Source organism: Coregonus lavaretus (genome assembly GCF_964263955.1).
Source record: "Coregonus lavaretus genome assembly, chromosome: 21".
NCBI classification, from domain to species: Eukaryota; Metazoa; Chordata; class Actinopteri; order Salmoniformes; family Salmonidae; genus Coregonus; species Coregonus lavaretus.
Window position 1 is genome coordinate 33,360,200 of NC_140008.1, and position 12,938 is coordinate 33,373,137.

The 12,938-nt window shown below is 42.2% G+C and overlaps 1 protein-coding gene across 1 annotated transcript; it reads left to right on the top strand.

Annotated features, from left to right (window-relative positions):
* Nucleotides 1–7,952: 7,952 nt before the first annotated feature.
* Nucleotides 7,953–8,400, top strand: LOC311148875 (guanine nucleotide-binding protein G(I)/G(S)/G(O) subunit gamma-12-like; the record flags this gene model as incomplete). Its single annotated transcript, XM_084185874.1, has 2 exons — nucleotides 7,953–8,045; nucleotides 8,275–8,400. The coding sequence occupies 2 exons, from the start codon at nucleotides 7,953–7,955 to the stop codon at nucleotides 8,398–8,400; spliced, it is 219 nt and encodes a 72-aa protein (XP_084042000.1).
* Nucleotides 8,401–12,938: the final 4,538 nt, after the last annotated feature.

Below are 12,938 nucleotides of genomic sequence, written 5' to 3' on the forward strand. Positions count from 1 at the left end.
CAGGATGTTCCTAGAGGAAAGCCAATCAGCACGGCATGTGCCAAACTTACTTCTTTGACTTATTTACTCCTACTGAAGCATAGCAAGGCCATGGACAACAGCTTTCAGCTTGTGCCAAAGGCACAGGAAAATGCCACTGCCAGCCCAGAGGTGTTCTGTATGTGTGGTCTGGTGGTGGTGGCCATCTCTGCTGCCAGCCTAGCTGTGCCAGGTGGGCCTCTTACTGTGTCCTTGTGGACCATGTCCTTAGGTGGTCTGACCAGGTGTGGAGCGTCCAGGTCCATCCAGTGATTCACAAAGACACCCAGCTGTGTTATGCTCTTCGCCAATCAGAGTACAGGATGACTCTAAAGCTGCATCCCAAATGGCACCCTATTCCCTATTCAGTGTATGACATTTGACCAGGGGCCATAGGGCTCTGGTTAAAAGTAGTGCACTACATAGGCTATAGGGTGCTATTTTGGGCACACAATAATACTGTACATACTAATACTGTTCAGTACTTTCTTTAAGGAGATACAAGGTATGATTCGATTTGAAGCCTCTCAAAGTATCTCCAACTGAACACACGTCATTGAGATGACTAGAACAATTATTCCGGCAAAGATTGTGGGAGCTGTATTGTTAGACTTTAGTGCAGCCTTTGATATTAGTGACCATAATCTGTTATTGGAAAAACGTATGTGTTATGGCTTTACATCCTCTACCATATCATGGGTTGAGAGCTATCTATCCAATAGAACACAGAGGGACACAGAGGGTCTTATTTAATGGAAGCTTCTCTAATGTAAAACATGTAAAGTGTGGTATTCTGCAAGGCAGCTGTCTTGGTCATTTACTGTTCTCTATTTTTACAAATGATCTACCACTAGCCTTAAACAAAGCCTGTGTGTCTATGTACGCTGATGGTTCAACATTATACACGTCAGCACCAGAGCAAGTGAAATTACAGTTTTGGAAAGGGTGGCTAGTAATAAACTAGTCCTGAACATATCTAAAACTAAAAGCATTGTATTTGGTACAAATAATTCCCTAAGTTTTAGACCTCTGAATCTGGTAATGAATAATGTGACTGTTGAGCAAGTTTAGGAAATTAAACTACTTGGTGTTACCTTAGACTGTAAATTGTCATGGTCAAGGAATATTGATGCAATTGTTGTAAAGATGGGGAGAGGTCTGTCTGTGATAAAGAGATGCTTAGCATTTTTAATGCTAAGCATCTCTTTTTAATAAGTCCTGCAGGCTCTAGTTTGATCTAATCTTGACTATTTCCCGGTGATATGGTCAAGTGCTGCAAAGAAGGATCTAGAAAAGCTGTAGCTGGCCCAGAACAAAGAAGCACGTCTTGCCCTTCAATGTACACAGGGGGCTAATGTCAACTAATGCATGTCAGTCTCTCTTGGCTCAAAGTAGAGGAGACATTGACTGCATCAATTATTGTTTTTGTGAAAAATATGAACGTGTTCCACATTGCCTGTATAATCAACTTACATATACAGTGAGGGAAAAAAGTATTTGATCCCCTGCTGATTTTGTACGTTTGCCCACTGACAAAGAAATGATCAGTCTATAATTTTAATGGAAGGTTTATTTGAACAGTGAGAGACAGAATAACAACAACAAAAAAACAGAAAAACGCATGTCAAAATTTTTATAAATTGATTTGCATTTTAATGAGGGAAATAGGTATTTCACCCCCTCTCAATCAGAAAGATTTCTGGCTCCCAGGTGTCTTTTATACAGGTAACGAGCTGAGATTAGGAGCACACTCTTAAAGGGAGTGCTCCTAATCTCAGTTTGTTACCTGTATAAAAGACACCTGTCCACAGAAGCAATCAATCAATCAGATTCCAAACTCTCCACCATGGCCAAGACCAAAGAGCTCTCCAAGGATGTCAGGGACAAGATTGTAGACCTACACAAGGCTGGAATGGGCTACAAGACCATCGCCAAGCAGCTTGGTGAGAAGGTGACAACAGTTGGTGCGATTATTCACAAAAGGCTGGGCCAGACTGGCGACGCGCACCACTGGCTTGGTGCGAGGAGCAGGAACGGGCCGGGCCGGACTGGGAACACGCACCACTGGCTTGGTGCGAGGAACAGCAACGGGCCGGGCCGGACTGGGAAAACGCACCACTGGCCTGGTGTGAGGAGCAGGAACGGGCCGGGCCGGACTGGGAACACACACCACTGGCCTGGTGTGAGGAGCAGGAACGGGCCGGGCTGGACTGGGAACACGCACCACTGGCCTGGTGCGAGGAGCAGGAACGGGCCGGACCGGACTGTGGAGACGGACTGGAGGTCTGGAGCGGAGAGCTGGCACAACCCGTCCTGGCTGGCTGCCCACTTTTGCACGACACGTGCGGGGCTGTGCATGCGCACTGGCGATACAATGCGTCTCTCCGCATACCTGGGTTCCTCTATTAACCCCTGCTCCTTATATTGCCTAACCAGCTCCTCTCTCCGTGCCTCTACTTCTTCCTTCTCCCTACGAGCCTCCTGCAGTGCCTCCTCTTGAATGGATCTCTCCCGCTCTATTCTAGCTATCAGCCCCTGTAATGTGGTGGCCTCCTCTCTTACCCTGCAGATCCTTCTCTCTCTCTCGGCACTCCTCCTCCAGTGAGGACTCCTCCGGGAGCCCCCATGAGTTAGGTAACAGAAACTCATTGTCGTCGTCATCCTCCGACTCCTCAGTATAGACCTGTTCCCACTCTTCTTCCCATGGTCGTAGGGACTCAATCTGGAAACCCACCGGGTGCAGTGGTCGGGGCTCTTCTCTCTCGCTCCCCGACCACCCCTTTAGCCCCCCCAAAAAAAATTATTGGGGCTGCTTCTCGGCCTTCCTCCTCGGCCGGCTTCTGTGTTGCCGTTGCTCCTCTCCTGCCTGGGCTTCCTTCTTCGCCCAGGGTCCTTTTCCCGCAAATATATCCTCCCACGACCACATCTTCCCCACTTGTGTCCAGGGTGTACGGTCCTCCAGGGCACGCTGCTTGGTCCGTGTTTGGTGGGATCTTCTGTCACGTTCGTTTAAGAACGGGTCAGACCAAGGCGCAGCGTGAAATGCGTACATGTTTATTAAACTGATAAACACACGACAAAACAATAAACAAACGAACCGTGAAGTCCTAAGGTTGAACACACAACAAACCTATACACGGAACAAGATCCCACAACTAACGAGTGCCAATAGGCTGCCTAAGTATGATCCCCAATCAGAGACAACGAGCGACAGTTGACTCTGATTGGGAACCACACCGGCCAACATAGATCTACACATACTAGATAATTCACATAGATATACACAACATAGAATATTCACACCCTGACTCAACATATAAGAGTCCCCTGAGTCAGGGCGTGACAATTGGCGTTGACTAATGGGGATCCTCATAAAATCATGAATCATAAAGCTGGTTGTGAGTGTTGCACACAGCTGCCCTCAAGTAATCAAATCGAATAAAACTGTAAAGTTTGGTGGAGGAGGAATAATGGTCTGGGGCTGTTTTTCATAGTTCGGGCTAGGCCCCTTAGTTTCAGTGAAGGGAAAGCTTAACGCTACAGCATACAATGACAAGCTAGACGATTCTGTGCTTCCAAATGTGTGGCAACAGTTTGGGGAAGGCCCTTTCCTGTTTCAGCATGACAATTCCCCCGTTCACAAAGCGAGGTCCATACAGAAATGGTTTGTCGAGATCGGTGTGGAAGAACGTGACTGGCCTGCACAGAGCCCTGACCTCAACCCCATCGAACACCTTTGGGATGAATTGGAACGCCGACCTCACTAATTGGAGTGCCCGACCTCACTAATGCTCTTGTGGCTGAATGGAAGCAAGTCCCCGCAGCAATGTTCCAACATCTAGTGGAAAGCCTTCTCAGAATAGTGGAGGCTGTTATAGCAGCAAAGGGGGGGCCAACTCCATATTGGTGCTCATGATTATGGAATGAGATATTCACCGAGCAGTGTCCACATACTTTTGTTCATGTAGTGTACATATAATGGTGTGTAAAGACAGTATGGACAGTATATGAATAGAAAAGGTGTGTACAGCAGTAGTTACACCGAACAAAAATATAAACGCAACATGCAACAATTTCATTGATTTTACTGAGTTACAGTTCATATGAGGAAATCAGTCAAATGAAATAAATTCATTAGCCCCTAATCTATCGATTTCATATGACTGGGAATACAGATATGCATCTGTTGGTCACAGATCATTTTTAAAAAATGGGCCTCACAATGGGTCTCAGGATCTCGTCACTGTATTTTTGTGCATTCAAATTGCCATCGATAAAATGTTATTGGGTTCTTTGTCTGTAACTTATGCCTGCTCATACCATAACCCCACCGCCACCATGGGGCTATGGCATCTGCAAACCGCTCACCCACAAGACACCATACATGTGGTCTGCGGTTGTGAGGCCGGTTGGACGTGCTGCCAAATTCTCTAGAACGACGTTGGAGGCGGCTTATGGTAGAGAAATGAACATTACATTATCTGGCAACAGCTCTGGTGGGCATTCCTGCAGTCAGCATGCCAATTGCACGCTCTCTCAAAACTTGAGACATTTGTGGCATTGTGGTGTGTGACAAAACTGCACATTTTAGTGGCCTTTTATTGTCCCCAGCACAAGGTGCACCTGTGTAATGATCTTGCTGTTTAATCAGCTTCTTGACATGCCACACTTGTCAGGTGGATGGATTATCTTGGCAAAGGAGAAATGCTCACTAACAGGGATGCAAACAAATTTGTGCACAACATTTGAGAGAAATAAGCTTTTTGTGCATATGGAACATTTCTGGGATCTTTTATTTAATCTCATGAAACATGGGACCAACACTTTACATGTTGCGTTTATATTTTTGTTCAGTGTATATAGGATTATTAACGTGACCAGTGTTCAATGACTTCAATGGGTAGTAGTCTCTAAGGTGCAGGGTAGAGTACCTGGTGGTAGCTGGCTAGAACAGTGACTAAGGTTCAGGGCAGGGTACTGGGCCGAGGCCGGCTAGCGGTGACTAAAAGTCTGATGGCCTGGAGATTTAAGCTGTTTCTCAGTCTCTTGGTCCCAGCTTTGATGCACCTGTACCTGTAGTGTGCAAAGCTGTCATCAAGGCAAAGGGTGGCTACTTTGAAGAATCTCAAATATAAAATATATTTTGATTTGTTTAACACTTCTTTGGTTACTACATGATTCCATATGTGTTATTTCATAGTTTTGATGTCTTCACTATTATTCTACAATGTAGAAAATAGTAAAAAATTAAGAAAAACCCTTGAATGAGTAGGTGTGTCCAAACTTTTGACTGGTACTATATGCACATTAAATCCCTCCAGTGTCTGCCCAAGCCAAGCACACAAAAAGCTCTAAGGCAGAGGGTGAAGGGGTCTTGATGTGTCTAAGAGCATTGGAAAATGTATACATTTAAGGAAAGCTTATCAGGATCCTTTGTTGCTATTCCTATACTCACTCCCCGTGGTCTTAAGCTTTATGTTCCTGTCGGTGTGTGTGAGCAACCACCTCTGCAGCTCTTTCTTCTTACGCTCTGCTCTATTTTTAAAACCGGAACATATTTAAGAATTTATACTTCAGAGGGAAACTGAACTGGCTGTCTGGGATACAGCTTCCTGTGAATGGAGGAGGGAGGAAGGAAAGGAGTGGGTTGGTGGGGTGGTTAGTGAGATGTATGCTTCCGATGGAGGTCTCTCCATCCACTTTGTACTCAGCTGTTCTGTGGCTGGCTACCGATGACTTCATTGTTTCCGCTTCCTTACATGCGTCCTCCTCCATAAACCTCTCAGCCATTGTCATAGAAGTGGAATCACAGTTTGACGACATCAACACAAAGGTTATCGTTGAGGCTTTTCCTCAAATGAACTGCACTGTGTGCACGTGCAACGGTATTGTTGTTATAACGTAAAACATGTGTTGTTCTTTTCCCTGACCTAAACACAGCTGCTGAGCTAGTCTACCTTGCCAGACTCATTCATGTACTGTACTGTTGACCTAGAGATACTGTATGTCTTTTTCAGTAATGTAGTCAACTTGATCTCAGGGGTAGACATAACATAGTAAACTTAAATCCGGGACACCGTTTCGTATGGTATGTATTAATTTGTAGATGTCCATCATCCATTTCTTATGTTACGAATTGCAATTCGTACAATGTTACGAATTTGCAAAATGCATGATATTTTATGAATTCCAATTGGTTGTTAGCTAAGTGGCTAGGTGGCTAATGCTAACATTAGCTAGGTGGCTAACGTTAGCTAGACTAGAGGTTAGGGGATAAGGTTAGAAGTTAGGTTAAAGGGTTAGGGGAAGGGTTAGCTAACATGCTAAGTAGTTGAAAAGCAGCTAAAAAGTAGTAAGTAGTTGCAAAGTGGCTAATTAGCTAAAATTCTAAAGATTGAGATTTGAACACGCAACCGTTGGGTTGCTAGATGTTCGCGTTATACTGTACGTCCACCCATCCACCCCGACCAACCACCCAACTTTCGTTTTTGCCTTAACCCTTGGCTTACAATGGTTGCGCCCCCGCGGAAATCTAATTAACGTAATACAAAAATCCCCATAAAAATCTGTTTGTTTAAGCTAGAGATATGTGGTGTTTTACATGGGCTGCATCTCAATCCACCCATTTGCCGATATCGCCCTTCTGCATCTGCGGTGAAAGGTGGTAGAGCTAGAGCGTGTTTGTCAGACCATGAGACATCCCGAAATGTGATCTTCTCATGAAAACGTCTGTAGCGTCCTAACGGTTTAGTCGACACAATATTATGACCACTCTGCTGAAGGCTGAGTCCACAAGCCTCACAAGACTCCTCTGAAGGTCCCCGTACCAGTTAAAAGAATGAAAGTATACAGTATATGGTTTAGTTCCTAAAATAAGGGGATAAATACATATGAAAAAATCCTGATCTTTCTTATATCTCTCAGATATAGGACAGACACTTCAGAACAAACTTCCTTTTGATTTTTTGGGGGACTATCTGTTGTTCCATGTAGTGAATCTCCCCTGGCTTAGACAGGGCTTAGACTCTAGAGGGTTAAGTAACCTTCTGTCTTATCTAACCATACCAAACGTAACATATCATACTAATTTGAGTGTTTTGGTTTTACGTTTACTGTGTTATGTCTAGTCCATGAGACCAGGCTGAGATAGTAGAATACAGCAAGTAGGCTACATCTTGCCCCAATAACTCTGACCCAGACAAGGATTCCCACTCAGTCAATCTGAATCCACAGGTTCCAAGGTGAGAGAGAAACCTGACAGACCGGGTGCTCTCCTTTGAACAGTCCCAACACCTCAGGCAATCTCTTTCTTAATACATACAGACCCCCTATAGCAGACTATCCTCTCAGGCAATGTCTTTATTGCTATGGACCAACGCAGACTTCCCATGATGTGTGGGATTGTACAACAGTTTCCATCTTGGCCAATCTTTATGTGATGATGTGCGCTAGCTTGTTTGCAGGTTGTTGGTTGAGTAAATTGCAGATTACCTTCCGACTGTCACTTTTGGGAAGTTACTCTGGAGAAGGACCGTGGAGTAACAGCTGCTACTAGCCTTGGCCTGTTTGTATATTGTGTTTGGCAGCTTGTCAAAGTTATGTTCCTGACACTTAACCATATTGGGTAACTCTCCAACACACCATCTGCTGTGCAAAGACGTAAGAAGGGCCAGCTGATGTAAGTGGGGTATCTTTCATGCTGCCCTATATCAATGTACAAATGGTGATTTAATTATGGCTTATTGTGCGTTTCTTTTGTTTTTCCAGATAAAGCCACTCACAAACTGCCGCTTATCCCAAATTGTTGAAGGTATATCCAATAACTATTAAATATTAATTAATTCAGTCAGTTCATTCATTATTTTCCATGGTGTTACACACTAGGTGAAGACTGAATCCAGTATGTGTGTTTTAAGAGGTGTGTGGAGACCAACATGTCTTCAAAGATGCAGAGTTCCAATAACACTGCCCATGCCAGGAGGGCAGTCCAGCAGCTGAGAATAGAGGCCAGTATTGAGAGAATTAAGGTACGCTTCTCAAACATGACCCATATATACCAAGATATACGTATATGACATTACATTTTCCATCCTGCAAGAACTTAGTCTGGCCGACACCAGCTCTCAAAGTCCTCCTGTGTAGTTGCGTGGGTTGCGTCAGCCAGGCTAGCAAGAACTGCCTTCTCTGACCTCTCTCTCTGTGTGTGTGTTTCCTTGTGTTGCCAATAGTAACCTGCTGTATGATTCCCTTCTGCAGGTGTCCAAGGCCTCAGCAGACCTGATGCACTACTGTGGAGAACACGCTAAATACGACCCTCTACTCATGGGTATCCCAGCCTCTGAAAACCCCTTCAAAGACAAGAAGCCATGCACTATATTATAGTAGCAGGACAGCTGAATTCTCTTTGCTTTTTTATTTGTATTCTTTTATAGAGAGAAATATGACGTTAATACCGGTACACTATTTGGCTTAAAGCCAGCCCAGCCCCACTCCCCAAGTTTCCTTGTACTTCAGGTTGATTCCAAAATGTTACCCTAGGGCTCATATGGCTCTGGTCAAAAGTGGTTTACTATATAGGGAATAGGGTGCCATTTGGGACTGATTCTTACTCTCCTTTAAACATGTGCCATTTTGGTAGGATCCGAATCATTGGTCCACTCTCTTCATCAGATACAACTAAGACCAAAGAGCACCATGAGGAAAAATGCAACAAATAATTTGTGACCCAAAAACAAAGCTTTTAGTTTAGTTCAATCAGTCATGAATAAATACGAGCTCATTCTAAGACTCCTCAGCAGAGACTGGTGTTCTTTCAGATTGTTATCTGATGTTATGCAGACTAAAGACCAGCTGGGTTTGAACTGGGGGTTCCCCACTTTGTAATGTTTACACTGTAAAATATTTCCTTTAAAATGTACTTCAACTTACTGGCAGCAATTGGCCAGTAAGTTACTGGAATTTATTTTACAGTACAGCTACTGTAATCCATTTTACGGTAATTCATTTTACGGTACCAAAAATGTTACTGTAATCCAATTTACAGTATATTACTAGAGTTACCCATGCAGCGACATATTACCCAGTGTTCTTTGCAAGTTTTCATTTTTAGATTTACATTTTGGTAATTTAGCAGGCACTCTTGGCCTAAGCAACTTATCACAGTCATAGCAAGTAAAACATTTCTTTAACCGTTACTGAAAATGTTGTTATAGTTAAGGATGCATTGGTCTTCAAAATAATTGTAATTACAACAAGATATCTCATGATATATCAAATCAAATCATTTTTTTTTTCTGACTATCTCTGGATTGTGCCAATACAATACTGAGATATTTACGGTAATTTGATTCCTGAACAATGAAACACAGAACAATACAGTAAAAGTGACCTATTAAACTGTAACAAAAATATTTATACAATATCTTACTGTAATTACAAGGGATTAGAGCAAGCAGTAGACTGTAGGCATTTGCAAATTACAGCATTTGAATGAATACTACGTGTTTTATATCACTTCTAGAGGCCTAAACAAAGGCTTCCAAACTGGCCAAACTGATTACAGGGCAAAACAGATCAAACGGACATGGATAAATAGTCAACCATTAAAAGGTTTAAGACCCACTACCAATCTGATCTGTTCCCTTTATGCATAACATTTTTAGGGAACTACTACGCAATGTCACTTAAATTGGTACAGGACTCTCACTAACAGGTGCAACAAGTATAGCCACTTATAAGGCACGCCTTAAAATATGTTAATGAGCCAACAATTAATAATATAATAATAATATGCCATTTAGCAGACGCTTTTATCCAAAGCGACTTACAGTCATGTGTGCATACATTTTTACGTATGGGTGGTCCCGGGGATCGAACCCACTACCCTGGCGTTACAAGCGCCATGCTCTACCAATTGCGCTACAGAGGACCACAATTCTTTCTCCTCCCATAATAATTCTCCATAGTTCACCATAATTTACAGAATGCTGCAGTAAATATATAGCAAAACAGCAATACAGTACTTTATTGTTGAATTGCATCGAAAATAAAATCAAGATTGCTATTATTGAAGATGTAATTTATATTACAGCATACCGATATTTGGTGTTTTAGATCACTTTCACTTTAGGCCTTAAAGGGATACTTTGGGATTTTGGCAATGAGGCCATTTATCTACTTCCCCAGAGTCAGATGAACTCGTAGATACCATTTTTATGTCTCTGTGTCCAGTATGAAGGATGTTAAAGGTAGTTTCACGGGCCAATGCTAACTAGCATTAGCACAATGATTGGAAATCTATTGGTAAACTGACAGTGACTACAGGGCAAAACATTTGAAAAGGACATGGCTAGCTACTCAACCATTAATGTTTTTGAGACTTGCTGCCACTCAGCTCTATCCCCTATATACATTTAATTGTTAGGGAACTACTACCACATATCACTTCAGTTGGTACAGCACTCTCACTAATGGGTGCAACAAATATAGCCGCTTATAAGACACGCCTAAAAATATGTTAATGAGTGAGAAACAACAATACCACAAACCTGTTAGTGTTCAAAAGGTTTTCAGTGTTCCAAAAGTATGGTATTGGTACTGTATTATAAATTACAGTAAATTACTTGTAGCAATTGGCCAGTAAGTTACTCTAGAGTTTAGAGTTCAAGGTTTGTAGAATTCCTAAAATACAGTATATTACCATATTCTGTGGGAGTACAGCATTCTCACTCATTGGTGCAACAAATATAGCCTCTTACAATTTATGGTATTTTACTGTGCACTCTACAATGTTTTACTGTTGAAATTACAGAAAGGTCTTACAGTGTGCTGTAAAACAAATGTATGGTATTTTACTGTGCCTTCTACGGTAATCTGCTGTATTCAGTTTATACAGTATCATGTTGTTGATTAATACAGTAAGTTACTGATAAAATTACAAAAACATCTAACAGTGCAGTGCACATCCACCAGAGCATAAATAATGCCAATGGCCCTAAAGCATAAAGCATTGCAGTTGCACCACACTAAATAAACCTTTAAGCTCCTGATTGCGTCAGTCAGTCCCCACACATTAGCTTCTTTGGAAAACAATCAGTCTAGTTTGAATGTTACTGATAAGCCTGTAATAACCCTGTTATGTAAATCAGCCAGTCCCATGACACAGGAGGACACTAACCAGTGCTGATGGGCTGGTAAACTACTGTATGACTTTGTTCCAAATGTCATCCTATTCCCTATATAGTGAACTACTTTTGACCAGAGCCCTATGGGCCCTTGTTAAAAGTAGTGTACTAAAGGGAAAAGGCTGCCTTTTGGGACTCTTCCTGTGAATGTCCCATCAAAACAGGAGAGGGCAGGCTGGCCAAAAGTTAATGGCCTCTGTGACATAATAAAACTCTCTCAAAGGGTGCCTGTCATTCTGTAAGGGAAAACATATGGCTTGCATCCACAGCCCCTGGTAAGCTGGTGGGGGCCTGAATAAGGTTAAAGGATGACCACTTAACCATGTTTAACCAGCATTGTTTTGTTTCTGCAAAGACAATGTCAGAGATCATTTTGTTTTCAGGCGTGGGTAGATGATGGGGGGTATCAATTCAGACTATCCCATTTCTATGTATTTGTTATGAAAGTATGACTCAAACTCTGACTAACCTTTGCCTTAGAAACCAACCTTTGTGACTTTGCATAGTTGTCTTGCTTGTATGTGGTACAGTAGATAGATAATGTAGTATCAATATTAAGTATTGCAGATCATGGTACACTAATATTGTGTAACCCTTTAAATTAGTGTAATATGCCTTACATTGATGTATAAGATGTTGGTCCATAATGTTATCTCTACTTAGCTGAAGGAGAGGAAGTAATATCCGTCTGTGCCATCACAATGACGTCTATCCAAAGTACCAGCATCAGAGGAAACATACTGTACTAGCCTGAGTGCCAGTCTGTATGTGCTATCATGCAAACTCCTTGTGACTCATTTTCTTGGCAAACAATTATGAAAGCTTTGGCCGCAATGGAGTAAGCAAGAGCACAAACAGATCTGGTACCAGGCTAGAAATGTACAGGTTTTCTGATTGTATTTTATTGCCAGTACTTTTACAGTGTTTCACTCTAATAATGTTTTATTGATAAATGTACTGAAATGGATTCTGTGATCCATTGTGAACTTTGTGCAGACTGTTATTATGATTTCTTCTTGAGTTTTAACATTCCATGATTACAGTAACAATACAAGAATAATTTCTTATTTCATGCTCTCACAACGGTCATGATGGTCACAATGGTTGAATAGTTGTTATTGTGTGTGTGGGAGTATGTATTCGTGTAAGTCTACCTGTGTGTCTTTGCACGTGTCTGGCAAAAGCAACTCTGTAACCATTGTCATGTTCATTATGGCATACCGTAGCAAAACCGAAAACTAAAACAATAGTTTCTTATTAGACAAGTTCAGGTAGTACCTCCCTGGTTCACTTCGCTTTGTACCTAATGAACACGACCGAGCTTAACCATCCAGGGCCTTAATATTGAAGTAGTCTTGCTTCGGCATCTCACCACTACCTTTCAGCCACACTCCTCAAACAACACTATAATAATCCTGTGAACAACTGAATCACTACATTCCCGGTGGATGCAGGGAGCACATCTATGCTGTGATTTTTTTGTAGCTATTCAAATAATAGAGACAATATGTTTAACTGTCATTTGGATGGTCAACTGAGCGTTATAGAGACAGGCTGCAGCACCAATTAAAATGTTCCCACACCACATGGTGTGCTATTTGTCTCCATATTCTGCGTAATCTCGGCAACCCAGAACCGAAAATCTACTATTTATGTTATGATCAGTCCACAAGATATTATATTCTGTGTGGCTTTGAAGGCTTGCTTGAAGTTGCGTGTTCCTGTATGATTTGTTTC